This window comes from Euprymna scolopes, chromosome 27 (assembly GCF_053919585.1).
Source record: "Euprymna scolopes isolate OS-2025 chromosome 27, ASM5391958v1, whole genome shotgun sequence".
NCBI classification, from domain to species: domain Eukaryota; kingdom Metazoa; phylum Mollusca; class Cephalopoda; order Sepiida; family Sepiolidae; genus Euprymna; species Euprymna scolopes.
Genome location: NC_136508.1, coordinates 90,966,110 through 90,987,403, shown reverse-complemented (window position 1 = coordinate 90,987,403; position 21,294 = coordinate 90,966,110). Strand labels below are relative to the sequence as shown.

At 31.0% G+C, this 21,294-nt stretch overlaps 1 protein-coding gene across 3 annotated transcripts in view; it reads right to left on the bottom strand.

The window, feature by feature from the left end:
• Nucleotides 1–856: 856 nt before the first annotated feature.
• LOC145248974 (uncharacterized) overlaps nucleotides 857–21,294 on the bottom strand; it is a 53,998-nt gene continuing 33,560 nt past the window's right edge. For all 3 annotated transcript variants that reach the window (XM_080110787.1, XM_080110789.1, XM_080110788.1), the window contains exons 6-9: nucleotides 16,214–16,231; nucleotides 8,403–8,501; nucleotides 7,540–7,617; nucleotides 857–5,243 (exon numbers count right to left, since the gene is read on the bottom strand). In XM_080110787.1, the coding sequence (XP_079966913.1) occupies nucleotides 5,104–5,243; nucleotides 7,540–7,617; nucleotides 8,403–8,501; nucleotides 16,214–16,231 (335 nt within the window). In that variant the 3' untranslated portion in view covers nucleotides 857–5,103. The remainder of the gene's footprint in view (nucleotides 5,244–7,539; nucleotides 7,618–8,402; nucleotides 8,502–16,213; nucleotides 16,232–21,294) is intronic.

The following is a 21,294-nucleotide window of genomic DNA, read 5'->3' as shown; positions in this document are numbered from 1 at the left end:
GAGACTTTGTATCGTATAGTCGAGAGTATATGTATAAACGAGGTGCACATGACAGGATCTATTAAACGAATATCTCTTTAACGTTGTGACGTGTTGATATATGTATTTATACGTATCTTAACATTTTGTGATCTTCTAGTTTCTTGAATGTGATTGACTGATTGGTTGGTGGTTTTACGGCATATCAACCCTTTTCGGGCTATTTAATGCCGAATCCAAAGATTTTGAAGACAATTATTTTAATAGAATATATTTGTTGTTTTCAATTCGGTTTCTATTTAACTCATAGTTGGGACCCTAACAGGTACTACCACTCCGGGTCAGAGTGGATCTGAGAGCAATGGCAATTACAGGGTGGCTCCACACTCCCCAAAGCCCGCAAACTGGGGCCTCACCACTGGATATAGTTTAAGGTCATATCCATATGTGAGTATAACGTCCTTATATAGACCCTATATAACATGCACCGACCCACACACACACACACACACACACATATACATATATATATATATATATATATATATATATACTAGCAGATCAGTCCTGTTTTACTCAGGCGCTATGCACTGTTCATAACTATATTTGCCTATATATATATATATATATATATATATATATATATATATATATATATATATATATATATATAAAGTTTGACTTATGTCCAGGTAACGTACATCTAAAATTCCAAGTGTTTAGACTCAGAATTGGCGGAGGAATTTGGTAGAGTCTTTTGAACTTTTACCCCCTTAGCAGCCAAATTATCGGCCAAAAGCCCATTAAAAAGCTTGTTCCATGTCTGAATAGACTTTATGAGAAATTTCAAATGTTTAAACAAAAAAAAATGGCTGAATAATTTGGTAGAGAACACGGTTTGTTCCTTTTTATTTCTCTATATTTCATAAATTCACAAATTATAATAAAATGAAAATTTATTGAGGAAATTCATAAAGAATACTGAAAATTGTTTTTATTTTACATGTTTGATCATCTCATGATCATCTCTTTTCAACTTAAAAAAAATAACAAACATACAAGGTGTCTTCAATAAGTTTCCAGACTTTTTTTGCATGGACACTTTTATTGATAGTAAACAAATGAAATTCTAGTCCCCTTCGAAGTAATCTCCTCCGGTTGCAATGCACTTTTTGTAACATTCCAACAACTTATTGAAGGCCCCTAGAAGTCTTCTTGTGTGAGCATGTCAATAACCCTCATCACAGTCTCTTTCATCTCCTCAACTGCCTGGTAATAGAAGCCTCTAAGGTTTTCCTTGAGCTTAGGGAATAACCAAAAGTCACAGACAGCAAGGTCTGAGCTATAGAAAGAGTGAGGAACTGTCTTGATGCCTATGACAACGTCTTTCTTTCTGATATTCTTTGAGCACCACTGAGACAAACTTTGCGCAAATCTTCAGTTCCTCGCAAATAATTGTGTGTACAGTTCCCACACTGACATCAAACTATGCACTTATTGTCTATAGACACATTTATGTCCTTATCCATGAAATTCTTTATTTGGCCAATCAACTCTGGTGTTCTGATTTCCTTACTCCTGCCACACCTCTCGTCATTCCTTACAGACTCACTCCAAAACTTATGTTCGCTTCATGCAAAATGATCCAAAGAAAGTCTGAACCCTTCCATACGTTTCTGTGGTATTTTTTTTTTTCAAATTTAAAACAGAATTTTATTGCATATTGTTCTTCTAAAGTGTCCTCAAGTCCAGATTGCATTTTTGAAATTCACCAGTTGTGATAATCAGGTTTTAGTGGAGTGTATTTCAATTCCTGCTGTGGCTGTTAATTTGAACCTGAAATCATAAAAATTGGTCAGTCATCTCATAAGATCTATAACAATAACATACTGAATTTTCAAGAGTCTACGACAATTATAATGCTTGTGTAAAAATAGTCTGGAAACTTATTGAAGGCACCGCATATTTTTTTAATTGTGTAAATTTTACATAATATAAATGTTTACATTTTTTCTCTGCACAAACAAATGAAAATACCCGTAAAAATACATATTTTACTCACAAATCTTTTTAGAAATTATTTTTTATAAAAAAAGTTGCAATTTACTTTATTTCTCATCAGAGCAAAATAAGACACGGGGTCTGCTTTTTAATGCACAGAACAATTTATTTTAAGTGGGGAGGGGGTTGGCGGAGAGAGACATATTTAGATATTTATTTTCAAAATCGGCTTATTAATGTAGCTCTCCAAAAAGGTTGCTGTTGTTGGGTTCTATTTGTTTGCGTGGGGATGTTTTTAGCTCATCCTGTTGGTTTTGCTTGGGTTGTTAGGGTTTCTGTTGGTGTTGTCATTTCGACTATTCGAGTTGTTGATAGGATACATGTTTATGTTGTGGATGGATTTATTGTATGGGTTGTTGGAGTTGCTATCGCAGTTGTAATTTGAGTTGTTGAAATTGTCTTGGTGTCGTTGCAGTTGTCGTTTAGTTTGTTGGGATTGATTTCTTTGAGGGGGTTCTTGCCGGTGTTATTTGGCTTGGTGGAATTGTTTCTTGGGGGCGTTGTTGCGGTTATCATTTGGTTTGTTGTAGTTGATTTTCTGAGGTGTTATTATGGTTGTCATTAGGCTTGTTGGGATTGGTTTTGGGGGTAAGTATTATTTCGGTTATCATTTGGCTTGTTGAGTTTGTTCTTTTCAGAAGGTGTTGATGCAGTTGTCATTTGGCCTGTAATTTTTTTTTTGGGGGGGGGCGGGTGTTGTTGCAGTTATTATGAAGGGTGTTGGAATTGTTTCTGTGAAGAGGTGGTTTTGCGGTTATCATTTGGATTGTTGGAATTTTTTTAAGGTTGTTGTTGGAGTGTTCATATGGCTTGTTGAAATTGTTTTTATGGAGTGTTATTGCTGTTGTAATTTGTCTTATTGGGATTGTTTTATTGTGGGGAGAAAGCGCAGTTTTTAGGGGATGTTTTGCAGTTGTCATTTGGTTCGTTGGAATTGTTGGGGGTTTTTTTAGAGGATGGCAGTTATTATGTAGCTTGGTTGGATTGTTTTCAGGTTTGTAGCAGTTGTAATTTGTTTGGATTAGTTTCTTTTGGAAGATGTTGTTGTAGTTGTCATTTAGCATGTTAGGATAATATTTTGGGAGGGGTTTTGTTGTAGTTTTCATTTACATTTTTGGGATTCATTTCTTTTGGGGGGTGTAGTTGTCAATTGAGCTTATTGGTATGGTTTATTTAGGAGGTGTTGTAGTTGTCATTTGGCTTGTTGGAATTGTTGTTTGGGGGGGGGTTGCATTTGTCATTTAAATTATTTTACATTTAAATTATAACGTGGGGTCGAGTTAATTAATGTAATTTATAGGAGTTTATTCGGAACTTGTGTCTTGTATATTTTTTTTTTTTTACAATTTTCTTGTTTCGATTTTTTAAGAATTCCTTTTAAATTAAGAAAATTCTGGAAAAAAAAATGTATGATTTAAATCTAATAAAATAAAATTTCTTTAAATCCGAAAATGTTTCGCATAACTTTTAGTCCAAACAAAACAAATAAACTAAAGTAATACAATGCAATAAATATTAATTATTTGAATATTTATTAAATTGAAATAAAATTAAGATATTGTGAAATTAATTAAACTCGTCATTCTATTAAAATGTATGACTTTTACAATTAATGAATTGTTTTGTGCAGTCATTATTGAAGTATGTGTGATTTTTTGGAGAAAACGAATTTTTGTTGATTTTATTTTAATTCAATATATGTTTTATTTTGTGTTTTTAGAATTTTACTAATTTTATTTAAATTCAATTAATATTCAGATAATTAATGTTTTATTTTGTGTTATTACAATTTTCTTAAATTTATTTTAAATCAAAAAATGTTTAGTTAATTAATGTTTAATTTTATATTATTAGAATTTTTTAGTTTCATTTTAATTCAGAAATGTTCAGGTAATTAAAGTTTTTTTTGCGATTGTCATTTTGCTTGTTAGAATTGCTTATTGGTGGTTTATTGCGGTTGTAATTTTGCTTGTTGGAATTGTTTTTTGGGGGGGAGGGTATTGCCGTGGCCATTTTGCTCATTAGAATTGTTTTTGGGTGGTGTTGTTGCGGTTATAATTTAGCTTGTTGGAATTATTTTTGAGGGGGGTGTTGCGGTTGTCATTTGGCTTGTTGGAATTGTTTTAGTGGTGTTGTAGTGGTCATTTTGCTTGTTATAATAGTTTTTGGGTGGTGTTACGGTTGTCATCTGGGTTATTGGATTTGTTTTTTAGTGTTGTTGTGGTTATAATTTTGCTTGTTGGAATTATTTGTTGGTGGTGTTGTTGGGGCTCTCATTTAGCTTGTTGGAATTGTTTTTTTTTAGGGGTATTGTTGTGACTGTCATTTTGCCTGTTGAATTTTTTTTTTTGTGGTTATTTTGCTTGTTGGAATTATTTGTTGGTGTTGTTGTTGAAGTGGTCATTTAACTTGATTGAATTGTTTTTTTTTGGGTGTTGTTGTGGTTAGTATTTTGCTTGTTTGAATTGTTTGTGGTGTTGTTGCAGTTGTCATTTAGCTTGTTGGAATTGTGTTTTGGGTGTTGTTGTCGTAGTTATTTTTCTTGTTGAAATTATTTGTAGGTGGTGTTATTGCGACTGTAATTTGATATGTTGGAATTATTTTTGGTGGTGTAGTTGTGGTTGTTATTTTGCTTGTTTGAATTTTTTGGGAGGTGTTTTTGCGGTTGTCATTTTTATGTTGGAATTGTTTTCTGGTGGGTTGTTGCTGCTGTCATTTAGCTTGTTGGAATTGTTCTTTGGGTGTTGTAATTGTTATTTTGCTTATCGTAATTGATTTTGGATGCATATTGTTGTAATTGTCATTAGGTATTTTGGAATTGTTTTCTTTGGAGGTGTTGTTGCGGTTGTCTTATTGGAATTATGTTTTCGTGGTTGTCATTTGACTTGTTGTAATTATGTGTATTTGGGTGGGGTGTTGTTGCAGTTGTCATCTTGTTAAAATTGTTTTCTTTTTTTTGTTGTGTGTTGTAGTTGTATTCATTTAGCTTGTTGAAATTGTTATTTTTGTAGGTATTGTTGCGATTGTCATTTGATTTGTTGCGATTGTCATTTATTATGGTTGTTATTGTGTTTCGGTTTTCGTTGGAGTTGTTGTAGTTGAATTGGGGGCTTGTGGCAGAGACGTCTGTACAGCACGTTCAGTTGACGTGTTAATGCTGGTTCTGCTATAAGTTTTCGGTGAATGCATGTTAATCAATCCCCCTGAAATGGAATAGAAAGTCGAAATGTTTGTATTAATAAGAAAACAGTTTATTACATTTAATTCATAACAAAATAAGCAAATCCATTTTCATGTACATAGCTCCAGACAAGATATGGAGCTATTTGATGTAAGGATCTAAAATATCTACTAATGGGTTAGGGTTAGGGTTAGGGTGAAATGATAAAATTGTTACCATGGAAAAGATGACATGATTCCATTCCCGTTCGATGAAAACTGGTTTTCTATTTTTGCTGCAGACCATCAACTAGTTGGCTAGTTGTGTACATGTAATGCAAGAGGTCATCAAGTACGATTTTTTACTCTTTGGCATGATACAACCGAGGATTGAACCCGGGTCTCCCCGTCCATTAGTTGGCGCTCTAACCATTATGACAAATCTTAATTTACAACAAAGAAGACGTCTTTAGCATTTATTATTACTACCTGTGGAAATTCCTACTGTTGATTTTATATGTTGGGTCCTTCTGCTTGTCGGGTGATAAAGCCTCAAATGTACATGTGATGTTGGGCTGTATAAGAGCGTTAACTTATTGGAGGCATTCCGATAAAAAAACCCATAAAAATACTTGAAATTAAAAAGAAAACTGGCTTAGCCATTTTGGTGTTCATAAGAAACGAACGCCGTAGGAAACGAACGCGTTTTGGTGTCCATAGGAAACAAACACACAGATGTCTTTTATATATAAGCAGAGATACAATACCGACTTCAATGTTTTTTTTTTATTTACAACCGTTCTTATTTAATGTTTAATGTAAAGCATTGTAAGCAGTTCGCCGATTTTAATAATAAAGCGCTTCTTTACACAATAGAAACATCTATATGAATTTACTTGCCTCCCCACAAGGTCGGATTTTAATGTGGAAGTAAACCCAGCCTCCCAAAAAAGGTCCCTCTGGATTGAGACAAAAATTGTGTAAAGTTGCTTTTAAAAAAATCGCTTCTTCACTGAACGAGAATAAAACAGACAAAGAACAAAACAGTATAGAGACGTGTTGTGAAACTGCTATTCAAGCCTACCTCGCACACACATGGGCACAATGCACAACACCATCAAGTTGGAGACACATATGGTTATCGCTCCTTATTTCCAGAGTTGCATGTTTAAACCGGTAGGTGGCGATATCAACTTCCTTCCTCTCTTTTTCTTTCTCAGCTTCTTTTCACCTGGTAGGTCATCTGGTATGTGGAGATTTCTCTCCCCCTATTCTCTTCTTATAAACAGGTCTTTTACCAGTCGCATGTAATAAATTAACGTGGTTTGTAAGTTACATATTTTGGTAGGCGTTCTTTCTTTTATTGTTGTTCATCCGCTATGTTTGTCTTTCTCGATGTGGTTGACAGCATTTAACAACGTCCACAACAACAGGTACAACACTTTGCTCCTAGAAGTCTATTCAATTCTTAATTTATATAAGGATCGCTCCAAAAGTAAAGCCTCCTATTTTTTTATTAAAAAGTTGAAGAGCTAGGAAGACAAGAGTAGTACCATTAAAGCGAGCAACCTTTTGTGATTTAGAATTTATTTTTCTACATAGTCACCACCATTTTCAATACATTTTTACCAGGAATTCAATGACGCATCTCTGCTTCTGACGCACATCAAGTTGCTTTTTTAGAGTCTCAGATCATCAATATCTGCTTCAAAGAGATTAAACTTTCAGATCATGAATGCATAAGTTCAGTGATCATAACAATGTGATTTGTAATCTACTCTGATCTATTCAGACGAAATAAAAAAAAATAGGAGACATTACTTGTGGTATAACCCTCATAGTAATAACTAGGGCTAGGACAACAGCATATTCTTTTCATTGTTTTGATTCTCGAGTGTGTATTCGTTGATATCTTGTATGCTTTTATATTTTGTATTTTGTGTACAGAAAGTTGTTAGATGAGATAAGTCATTGGTACCGTCGGTTTCAAGCCCGATAATTAGGACCGTTTTAGATATCCATATCAAGCTTTCTTCAGCCAATCCTCATCAGTTTTGAGATCTTATATGCTTTTATATAGAGCAATGAAAAGAACATGCTGTTATCATAGTCCTAATAATAAGACACTTTTGCCATAGCAATGTATACCCAAGTTTATTTTAAAGCAGAGTATATACTTTTCTATTTTATAGCAGTGTCTGTCCTTCTCTATTTACAAAAAATTATGCTTCACCGATGTCCGCACTATAAGATAACGTCTCATATAAGATAACGTCTCATATAACGTCTCGATCAGTAAAGTTAAAAAAGAAATAAGAACAAAAAAAATCATTTACTTACGATTTTCTCTCAAATACAAGCCGAAGTAAAGCACTGCAATGTTTTTGCAACTGAACAGCACAAAGAATGGTAAAAATACTGGAAAAGTGACAACAAAAAGTAAGCGAGGGTCGAGGACATGCGTTGCATGGAGAGAAATGATACGAGAATGAGATAATGGATTTTAAATGTGAGTTTTCTCACATTTCAGCATATAATAGGACAACAAAATTGCAAATATATAACATCAAACATTTTTTACTCTTCTTCACCCTAAACGAGGCATATTCCCACTTCGATGCAAGGAGCTATTATTTGAGATAATGTCTAACAGAAGCTTGTAGGGAGTTGAATAGTAAGTTATTTGTTCACATTACATTTAAACTTCTGCATGTTAGTGGAATCAGGAAAGCAAGAAATAGGGAGGGAATTCCAAAGACTAGCAGTCTAGGGGAAGAATCTATTAGAGTAGAAGTCTAAGAGAGAGAGAGAGAGAGAGAGAGAGAGAAAGAGAGAGAGAGAGAGACTTGTAGTAGGCAACTAGTAATAGGCAACAGTCAAAAAACATTATTTTTCATAAAGAAAGATTGTGTGAAATTTGCATTTTTAAAAATCAATTCCCAATGTCAATCAGATTGTGTAAAAATTACAGAAAGATATCATAAAAAATAAAGGATATATTAAAGATCCAACCCGTTCAGTAACTGTTTGTCCACCCTATACAATATTTAAAAATACAATGTTGTTGATCTAAATAATGATCCTAATTGATGGTGATAAATTTAAGATGTTTACACTTATTCGTTTAGAAGACAGGTAACAAAGGTTTGGGTTCATCTCGTTTGGAGGGTGATGGTTGGAAAATCGGTAGTACCATAACATACCTATTGAAACAAATTTCCAATTTATTGTCCACAGAAAGAGCAGGATGCCAGTATCAACGAGTAAAATACCGAAATACCACAACGCAAATTTCCAGTAGACTGAAATTAAACAATAAAAATAATTACGATTCAAACAAAGATTTTCTGTTTTTAATATGTTTTTATGTTTCATAATTTGACAAGAAGGTCCACAAGTTCAAAAAGTTCCAAAATTAGAAAAGATGCACCTGAAAGAGATCAGAGGTTACATCGGCCGAAATGTCATGAATATAATAACTAATGTTATATAGCGGGAATGGTTGTATATAAACGTACGTGTGATATGCGTGTTAGTATAGATGTGTGGGCGTTTCCATAACTTTGTTCACATTGTAACAAACATATGTACATGGGACAATCTTTTACAACAATGAATAACCATCTTTGTCCACTTGATCCAGACAAAGGAAAAACATACCTTTTTCATGGAGACTAATAGGTCTTTCACTTTTCTGATCTGTTTCTTGCAGTCCTGAAACAATTGTCACTCTTTGCAGGAACGCTAAATACCAAGTTCATTTTATATAAATTTTATTCTGGACTTTCCATTGAAGCTGATATATTCCGTGCTAACTTGTCCAACTCCTCCATTCTGACTAACCCTACTCTAAATTTCTGACTACATTTCTAAACCATCTCATTACGTCATCAACTAATCCATCTTTGTCACATATTTTGTTTATCTAAAAAATTACGAGAATAATTGATTTTCCTCTCGTGCACAAAGAGAAAGAAGCACAGAAAGCGGGACATAAGAGTGCCAGGGCGTTCGACATTATATAAAATAAGAACGACTGGTCACATATATACTGAAATTTAAAAGAAACGTAGATCAGTGAATAGAAAACTCTTTATCTATGAACCTCTTTCTCACAGAAAAGATGTTGCGACTTTGTCTCTGCTTTATCGTTATTTTCATGGCAAGTGCTCGGCTGAGCTCCAATCTATGGTCCCCCTCGCCAAACTTTCACAAGAAACACCCGTCTAGCAGAAAACACTACCACTAATTTCCCCACACTTTATCTGTGCCTAAACATAAACGTATATTCCATGAGCAAAGCTTCTTTCTTAGAACTGCACGCCTATGGAATTGTCTTCCGTTTTTCTGCTTTCCAGCTGACTACAATATGATTGTCATCAAGTCTAACGTAAACAAGTTTTTGAAGAGCCGTTCCATATAAGTTAACAAAACTTTCTTTGTAGTCATTTAGTTAACATTCCTGTTTGTTTTAATATTCCTGTGTTACATTTCTACTGTAAATAATTTTCTTTGTAAAATACCTACTGTTTTTTTTACATAGGCGTCGCCACTTATCAAGGCCGATAGCCCACTCAAGGATAAGGGTTAAAGAGTGTAGAGTAGTCAAAAGGACAATATAGTAATCGATAGTAATGGAAGTTCGGTAAATTTGTTAACTTAAGTGGAACGGCTCATCAGAAACTTGTTCACGTTGGACTTGAAGACAACTATATTCCACAGGCGTGCAGTTCTAAGAAAGAAGCTTTGATAATGGAATCTATGTTTAGGTTTAGGCACAGATAAAGAGTGGGGGGAATTATTGATGTCTTCTGTGAGATAGAGGTTGCAGCGAAGAGAAAAGGACATCTCCCACCAGGCCATGGAGTCTATTTTGAACCCTATCAAGGCAGGACAAGTCTTTTCTAGCAGCTCCTGCCCATATGTGGCAACATTATTCCATCGTTGGACGTATCTGGCTCTTATATAGATAGAGAATTACATCAGCAGTGAGATATCTACTGGATCGATAGAAGGATCCGACCATTTTTCCAGCGGCCTTGGCAACAGATTTGATGTACGTATTCCATTTAAGATCAGGAGTAAAGGTCAAGCCCAGAAGCCTGTCAAAACTTGAGGCCTCCCCAAGACAAGAGCCATTCATTTTAGTTGATCCCAGATGGGAATCAGAACGTTGATGATGTAAAGATAGAAGCTTGGTTTTAGATGCATTAAAAGTAACCAGCCACTCCTTTCCCCATTGTACAACGTGATCAAGATCAGAGGAGAGAGAACCTACTTCGTCTCGATACATATTTTCTTACATTCTATTTTCCAAACATCAACAACGATCATAATAATCGTTCAGGTTACTTGGCGTTGCCCCGGCAGTGCTCCATATAACACTAAGATAAGACTAGTGCTCCGTCTAACCTGAATAATATAAATTATCTTTTCATTTTCTGCAGTGAAATCATTTAAAGAACATTTTCTATTTCAGTTTTTAGTTTGATAAGAAAAAAGAATAATTTCACAAGAAACCTTTTTTGCTTGTATTTAAAAGACTTGCTCTTGCTTTGGGTTGATTTAGTAGGGTTAAAACATTGTTTATAAAACATTGCTTTCTGAGTGGAAAGTATACTGTTCAAGCACAGTAGTGGTTTCGTGGGTTTAAACCAGGATTATGGAGTTGCAAGATACAACATCCAACTCTGACTCCAATGATTTAAAAAATTCTGACTCCAACACCTAACACATTACTCAATAAATCCCGGGCTTGCCGTATAGATGTTATCACAGATAAAAAAATCTATATGATTTTATAAAGTACTAACCTTCATTTATGATGTATCAAAATTTGAGCCTAATTTGATTATTAGTTTACAAATTAATTATTTAAGTGGAGCTACTGTTGTAGTGGAAAAATCTGAATTTCGTGTGTTTATAAAGCATTATTTTCTTATGGGAAAATATATTGTTCAAGCAGAGTAGTGGCTTCATATAACTTATTTGACATCTGTTCTGCTGAAACAATGGTTATGAGGTGACATGTTATTTAACAGATTATTTAACGGACTATTGTCCTCAGATCCCATAATGCTTATTTACTTAACAGCCCATGACTCGTCTAGTAGTCGTGGGTGTGTTATGTGTCAGATTCGCTGACCGTCCTTAGGGGAGCTGGAACATATTTAAAGGAAACATTTCAAGACATGGTGACAGATACAAATGATGCTGAATGCTCAAGTTGTCTAAATTCAACAGTTGTCCTGGAAAACAAAAAAAGTCCACAAACTGGTTTTAGTCAATCATAAATTCAAGTTGCATAAGATAGTAAATAATTTGAAGATATAAGAAGGCAGTATATTAACCGTTGATGATGACGATGATGATGTTGATGATGGTGGTGGCAATGGTGGGGATGATATTGATGATAATGTAAGGAAATGGTATCAGTTTAATACACACATTTATTTGTGGATATTGATAAAGAAGAAATCTGTTTTCTTTCATGGTAATTTCTGTTGAGATAAATGGCCATTAAAAAAAGAACACTAGCTGAAAACGTGATGTTCCAATACAAAGATATCTAAAAAAAATAAAATGTCAGAAATGTCGCCTTTTTGTGATTTGATACGTTTATCTGAATAGGCCACCTCTGTAAAGAAAAGGCAGTTAATCAAATTCTGGGTAGTCAAAAATTATTATTGGGTCACCCGAAATATAGGTCAGAGGTTATGAGTTTCTTTGGATAAGGAAAAGCAAGATGGTGGATTCAAAGTTAAGTGTCTATTAATTATTGTCCGGGGGAACTTGATCAACCCCCAAAAGAGAACCAAATTATTTATTTTTTACTCATACGGAATGGCACTTGGAAAAACCCCCTTGGTTATGCAAATGATGGATGGGCCCTCCCACATGAGTGATGGTGAAAGGTAGAGTCCAAATGAAGTGAAAGCAATGAACCCTCTGTCAGAAGTGGCAGTCAGAGATGCAGATTAAGATAGAAAAGAAGAAAAAATTTCTAGAGCTTGAGAATTTACAAAAACTGCCTATGATTGGTTTTATAGAATTCTGAAATGGAATTCTGGGAATTGGAGGTGGAGTTAAGCTCACTTGATTCTCAATATAATGAAGGGCAAAAATAGCCTCGAGAACTTTGACAACTGCCTGAGGCTTTCACACCAGTCAGAGAGGAACCCCTGACTTAAGACACATTCTGCTAGCCGCCTAGGATTTTCATACCAGTCACAGAGAAACCCCTGACTTAAGTCTCACCCTATTCTAAGCCCATGAATCTACACTGTGTAGAGACAACTCCCTGGACTTAGGGTTATTTGCCATAACTTTACTAATGGAAGCTGCCAACCCCCAAAGCATTTGTATTTAGTCACAACTTATGAATGATCAGAGTCTTGTAACTTTCATGAATAATTATTTTTTAATTTATAAGAAAATGACCACTGGCTTGTCTTTATTTGTTTATTGCCTGTCGAATTAAAGGGGCAGTTAATTTCAGATTTACCCTGACTCCCAGACGGTGAAGTCATAGACCAAGCCATTGTGAGGAAAGAACTCAGCACAAAGTCGAAGCAACGTACGGCCAGCCAAAGTAAACAGTGGTGCCAAACAGACTTAAGGTTGTGCACGTTTTGTGGAAAATTATATTTGCTACATGTAAAATAATGAAGTATATATGTTTACATTGTCAAAGAACTCTCGTCAGAAATTGCTAAGGAAATAGTGACTATTCTACAAAATCACTCTGTAGCTTGCTACATGTTTTGCTGGTGTATATGAATCGGAAGAGAGTGAGTTGCACAAAGAACTGAATATATCTCTAGTCGAAGTCAGACCACCCAAGAGATATTTTCTTTGTTTATAAATAAAAGTATTACCTTGAATGGGGAGAGTATGCTGGAATCGGCCTTTGTGGAAAAATATATTTCCCAAAGGTTATTTGCATCTCTGACTAGAATTGAAGATATATTTTATTTGTTTAAAAATATGAGTACTTTATTGAACGAGGAAGTCATGCTCGGACCGACTTGCTTGGGAAAGTAATTTTCATGAACAGGCTCAAGATAAACCTTTATGAATAGGTACCATCTGAATGTTGTTTTTTGATCAACCTCTGGGTGGTCGAATTGTCATCGTTAACACAAGACAACAATGAATAACCATATTTGTCCGCTTGGTCCAGACAAAGGAAAAACATACCTTTTTAATAGAGACAAATAGGTCTGTCACTCTTCTGATCTATTTCTTCCAATTGTCTCTCTTTGCAAGACTGCTAAATACCAAGTCCATTTTATATAAACTCTATTCTCGACTTCCCATTGGAGCTGATATATTCCGTGCTAACTTATCCAACTCCTCCATTCTGACTTACTCAACTCTAAAATGAATAGGCACCATCTGGATGTTGTTTCCTGATCAACCTCTGGGTGGTTGAATTGTCACAAATAACATAAGACCAGAATAAGTCAGGGTTAAAAAGATTCCAAGTTTTGAGTTGTAAGATACTTTAGTTTCAGAATAGAAGAGAAAACTTGCTCCAAACCAAGTGGCAGTATCAATCCAGAGAAGCTTTGGATTGTAAAAGCTAACACGAAGATGAAGAATTAGCTAATCCGAAGAAGTCTTGAGTGGAGTTCGTTCTCATATGAAGACAAACAACTGTGTGAGAATTCTTAAGACATTCTGTATATTTGTGGAGTGATTCCGGTTTCTGATTGTTTGCTAGCAGGGCGCGGCACCATTTGATTGTTCAGTTCCTAAAACCCCTGTCTATAAGTAGAATCTTCCAATATTTTATAATCATGCCCTCATTATAAAACAAATATATTGCCACATCAGGAGATGGGAAGATAAGCGGTCATAACCAGCTTTCCGGAGGGGGAGGAGGAGGAGAACTAAAAATGGGAGTTAGAGCTGAACGTTTTAGACAGTTTATTTTATTCAGAGCTGCCAAGAAGTTAGGCCGATGTACCTCTCTGGGTAGATCAGATTCCTTGGGGCTCTTGGCTGAAATACTGTATCAGTTTCATTTGTGGGTTCTGCCTGGTTAGGCCAAACTCTTATTTCGAAAGTCGGCTAATCCACATTGGGAAATGTAAAACCACTTGAAACATCCTAAGAACTGTTTATTTATTAGCTTTCCACAGAAGAGGCATTGCGAGTTTGTCTCTGCTTTATCATTATTTTCATGGCAAGTGCTTATCTGATCTCCAATCTATAGTATCCTCTTGTCAGACTTTCACAAAAAACACTCAACTAACTACAACCACTATCAACAATTTCCCTCGCTGTCTGTCTGTGCATAAATCTAAATGCAGATTCCATGAATAAAGCTTCTTTCCTAGAACTTCCCATCTGTAGAACACTGTTCCGCTGGGCTGCTTCCTGGCCGACTACAATATCGTAGCCTTAAAGTCCAATGTAAACAAATTCTTATTAAACCGTCTTCTTAAATAATGAAATTCTATTCAACTTACACCATTAACGATTACTAAACTACTACCTAATATTGATTAATCGTTATCCTCGAGTGACCCTTGAAGTGGTAAAAAACTTTTGGAAAAAAAATGAAAATCCAAAATAGGGAATCCCTTGGAATTTGAGTCTTTTGTTTTTCGTCATCAGTAAGAGCATTAAATCCGTCTTCCAACCGCAGCCTGAATCACTCTCCATTAATTTTTTTTTTTTTTGAAAAGTTATAGTGGAATCTGATTGTGGCCCAAGATGTTCACATTCCTAAAATTTGAGTTTATTAATATATATATATATATATATATATATATATATATATATATATATATTTGAGTTTATTAAAATATATATATATATATATATATATATATATATATCAGTAAGACGACTAAATTCTGTTTCCAATAAACATTTTGTATGTGTTACTGTTTTACTGACTTTCTTCAGTGAAGAGCTGCTATACATCGAAATTACAAAGCGGTCTTTTCTCGCACCCTCATAACAATGATCATATATTGCTATAAATATGTCTGAATACCAATAATAAAATTACATTGTAAGAAGCAATCTTTAATTTACTCTTTGAGTCCAGCATCTCTTTGCAGACAATTTTATTTTTCCCTGTTTCTTTCGAATGTCCCCCTTTTTATGTAACATTTTACTGACTTTCTTTGAAGAACTGCTGTACATCGAAATACAAGTTCCTTTCTCATGCCATTACAAAAATCATTATTTATATATATATATATATATATATATATATATATATATATATATATATATATATATATATATATATATATATGAACTCTCCCGTCGATTTCGACATATGAGATTTCGCCACAACAACTAAGTTACTCGGAAATCCACACAGATGATTTGTTTATAGTGGTGAAGGCTTTGTGTAGAACCATCCACATTTTTGGTATTACTGCTATTAGAGGGAGAATTCCATCATTGCAGAGCTGACAACAATCTTTTGATAGCACAATGAGTGTAAAGATCACAGCCAGTGTAGTCAATTATGGGATTATTGGATTAAAATAAGGACAGCTTAAAAGGACACAAGAAAGACTGAAATTGGGTCATTGCATTAAAATAAGTAAAACCCAAAATCGAACTTGAAATTGGATTATTGGATTAAAATAAGGAAAACCTATAAACACACACACACACACACACACACACACACACACACAACAAAAAAACAATTTGAAATTGAATTATTGAACTAAAATAAGGAAAACACAAAAACACAAAAACTTGAAATTGGGTTATTGGATTAAAATTAAAAAAACCTACACACACACCAACCCACACACAACACACACATACACACACACACACACACAAAACAAAAAAAAAACTTTAAATTGGATTATTGGATTAAAATAATGAAAACCCAAAGAGACATAATAGAACTTGAAATTAGATTATCAAATTAAAATAAGAAAAACCCAAAGAGACACACAAAAAACTTTAAAATTGGATTATCGGATTAAAATAACGAAAACACATTACAAAAAGAAATGAAAATACTTACTTGCATATTTTATTGTACCTGAAAATAAAATAATACAAATTTTATTTCGGCATTTTTCATGATAAACAGCAAATCTCAATATTTACATTATCACTTGTTATGTTTGATGACCTTGAAACCGTTTCAAGGTCATCCCTAGTAAAACACCAACTGTGTAAAGAGTCGGAAAATGGAAATAAAAAATCTTGATAGTAGTGTCTCCCACACAAAAGTTGTGTTATGGGCGGAAATAAATGAAATATTGAGATAATAGAAAGGTCACCAGGTAGCAGGTGCTACCTAAAACATAAACAGATTTTCGTAAATGCAAAAACTGAGAAAAACGAAATTTTTTAACAAATCATTTTATACAAGAGATAACAATATAAAAGTGGCTTCCAGTCATTTGTACAAACAAAGAAAGTTGGTATATATATATTATTTAATTGAAATATATATATTATTTAATTGAAATATATATATTATTTAATTGAAATATATATATTATTTAATTGAAATATATATATTATTTAATTGAAATATATATATTATTTAATTGAAATATATATATTATTTAATTGAAATATATATATTATTTAATTGAAATATATATATATTATTTAATTGAAATATATATATTATTTAATTGAAATATATATATATTATTTAATTGAAATATATATATTATTTAATTGAAATATATATATTATTTAATTGAAATATATATATTATTTAATTGAAATATATATATTATTTAATTGAAATATATATATTATTTAATTGAAATATATATATTATTTAATTGAAATATATATATTATTTAATTGAAATATATATATTATTTAATTGAAATATATATATATTATTTAATTGAAATATATATATTATTTAATTGAAATATATATATTATTTAATTGAAATATATATATATTATTTAATTGACATATATATATTATTTAATTGAAATATATATATATTATTTAATTGAAATATATATATTATTTAATTGAAATATATATATATATTATTTAATTGAAATATATATATTATTTAATTGAAATATATATATTATTTAATTGAAATATATATATTATTTAATTGAAATATATATATATTATTTAATTGAAATATATATATTATTTAATTGAAATATATATATTATTTAATTGAAATATATATATTATTTAATTGAAATATATATATTATTTAATTGAAATATATATATTATTTAATTGAAATATATATATTATTTAATTGAAATATATATATTATTTAATTGAAATATATATATTATTTAATTGAAATATATATATTATTTAATTGAAATATATATATATTATTTAATTGCAATATATATATTATTTAATTGAAATATATATATATTATTTAATTGAAATATATATATTATTTAATTGAAATATATATATTATTTAATTGAAATATATATATATTATTTAATTGAAATATATATATTATTTAATTAAAATATATATATATTATTTAATTGAAATATATATATTATTTAATTTAAATATATATATTATTTAATTGAAATATATATATTATTTAATTGAAATATATATATTATTTAATTGAAATATATATATTATTTAATTGAAATATATATATATTATTTAATTGAAATATATATATTATTTAATTGAAATATATATATTATTTAATTGAAATATATATATATTATTTAATTGAAATATATATATTATTTAATTGAAATATATATATATTATTTAATTGAAATATATATATTATTTAATTGAAATATATATATATTATTTAATATAAATATATATATTATTTAATTGAAATATATATATTATTTAATTGAAATATATATATATTATTTAATTGAAATATATATATTATTTAATTGAAATATATATATTATTTAATTGAAATATATATATATTATTTAATTGAAATATATATATTATTTAATTGAAATATATATATTATTTAATTGAAATATATATATATTATTTAATTGAAATATATATATTATTTAATTGAAATATATATATTATTTAATTGAAATATATATATTATTTAATTGAAATATATATATATTACTTAATTGAAATATATATATTATTTAATTGAAATATATATTATTTAATTGAAATATATATATTATTTAATTGAAATATATATATTATTTAATTGAAATATATATATTATTTAATTGAAATATATATATATTATTTAATTGAAATATATATATTATTTAATTGAAATATATATATATTATTTAATTGAAATATATATATATTATTTAATTGAAATATATATATTATTTAATTGAAATATATATATTATTTAATTGAAATATATATATATTATTTAATTGAAATATATATATTATTTAATTGAAATATATATATTATTTAATTGAAATATATATATTATTTAATTGAAATATATATATTATTTAATTGAAATATATATATTATTTAATTGAAATATATATATATTACTTAATTGAAATATATATATTATTCAATTAAAAAATATATATTATTTAATTGGAATTCATTATTGAGATGAGTATTATTTATTAATTTATTTTATTGCGAACTATTATCCTCATCTTATCACCTGACGAAGGCCAGAGAAATAGTTGACCGAAACGTCGTGAAACAACATCTAAGTAAGATGAGAATAATAGCCTGCAATAAAATAAAACAAGGAAAGTTGGGTTAGTATTGTCACGTGCAAGAACGTGTCTAGACAATATATATTGGAAAAAAAATTAAAAGAAGTTAAGGAGAAAAATAAAAGAATTTATTGAACAGGTAAACAGTAAAAACAAGGGAGATAAATCCGGCTTTAGGTTAATCTAGCTTTTACTCAGTGTAAGTAACAATCATGTTTGAGAAATAATAATATTACTTTAGTCAAAACATAAGATCAGAAAATCAATATTTACCAAGAGCCCAGTTCTTTGTGAGGGCGTTTGCAATTGGCGTGTTTCAGAAATTCTTTATGGCTAGATTTATCCCAGGAAAAATAAGCCAGAATCATAAATAGTTGAAAGATTGCCCTAAAATAGCGTTCATTCTGAGAGCTGATTTCATAACTGAAGTTATGACACTATTAGCGCCTATTTACAGTCATTGAAAATGAAACATTCTAGAATTTCTAAAATGGAACAGTACAACTTGGTACTTTCTGGGGCCCTTGCAAAAAACCCCAACACTTTTCTGTTCGATTATAGAACTCTCCAGGAACGCTTAAAAAGAATCAATTTATTTTCTAATTATCATGTAATGTATTTTAATAGTAAAAGTTTTATATTATTATACAGGGTCTCCCAATAGAAGCTGATGATTAAAAAAATAATAATAATTTTCTTAATTTTTTATATATATTTTTTTATTTTTTCAAATCATCTAGATTAACCCTTCCAAGGTCGTCATGAGTCGTTACACTCCCGACGAGCCAATATTAATTGTAGAGTCGTATTTTCGGTTGAATGAGTCAATATCAGAAACTCAGAGAATTTCGACGAAATCAACACAAGAAATTCCCCTTCTCCCAATGCAATAAAAGCTATGGTGGCTCGATTTCATGAGCAAGGGTCTGTATGTGACCTCTCGTAATCTGGTAGACCCTGTACGGCAAGAAGTGATAAGAATTGTCAGAGATTAGCAGAAAGTGTGGCCGAGGATCCATCCACATCAGTAAGAAGGAGATCAAGTAAAATTGGGGTCTCTCGATCAATTCCAGCAGGACGGTGCAACGGTGCATACGGCACGAAAAACATTAAATCTACTCCAGGACATATTCAGCAACCGAATAATTTCTAGTGGCTGTGAGATAAATTGGCCACCCCGCTCGCCAGATCTCACATGTGCAGATTTCTTCCTTTGAGGTTACTTCAAAGAACGGGTATACGCAAACAAACCAGCCACAATAAATGCCCTTAAAAATAATATAGAGGAGGAAATTAGGACCATAAGCCTTGAAACATTAAGTGATCTGCTGGACAATGCCCTGCAGAGAGCACAAGAGTGTGAAAATGAAAATGGTGGACATTAGACCTTGTGAAAAACATACCCTAGATTAAGTTGCGGAAATAAAATTAGAATAAGTAGACTATGATATCGTAGTATATCTCAGAAAATCACGGAGAAGCTCATCTACCTACATATGAAAATTGGTAAGCATAACTTAAATATTGAGGAAGTTAATCAAATTTTAAATCCGTTAGCTTCTTTTGGCAAACCCTGTATATTATAAAAATATTTTGTATAATATAAAATATGTTATATTATATAATATATTATAATATTCATTCTATATTATTTATATTTGTATATTTTTTATATTTATATTATATTTTATATTATTAATTATGTAATTGTTACTTCTTAATATTTTAAAGAGGAAAATGTGCTGTTTATTTCATGGGAGTTTCTAAATTGGGGTTGGCTTACTATATTCACATATATGTGTTACTTTCGGGATTTAGGATGATTTTCATTGGTTGAAAATATTTTTTAGTTCACACGTTTCTGTGAAAACTTCCTTGAGGAGTGAAGAAGAAAGTTAATTCAAACAAAGCAGAGAAGGAGAGAGTATGGCAATTATGCCATTTCTTTTTTAGCGTTCGTAGGAATCAAGATTCATTCACCACAAACTTACTTTTTCAATTGAATTATATAATAGGAATTGTCTACCTTAAATATGCAAATAAATAAAAATCAAAAACGAAAATGAAGGCTGCATGAGGCTATAACATAGATAAGATATATTTTACTAAAGCTACTATAAATGCTATAAAGAACTAAAAGATACTACAAAGTACTATATAGTATCAAAAGATATCATAGGTACAATCTATATAATTATAAAACTCAAATAACCTTGTAACGGGTGTTGTACCCCAACATTTGGTTTATAACTTCCGGTTGCGCATGCGTACATAAACAAATAATCAACGCGACAATAGAATTATTGTTTTACTGTGTACGTTTTCAGCGTCCCAATTGTTTTTTTTTTCGCGTTTAAATTATGCAAATAAACAATCGTTAATACTTTCTGCATTTTTTACATTGTTCATTTCCGTATTACGTTTAATTTAT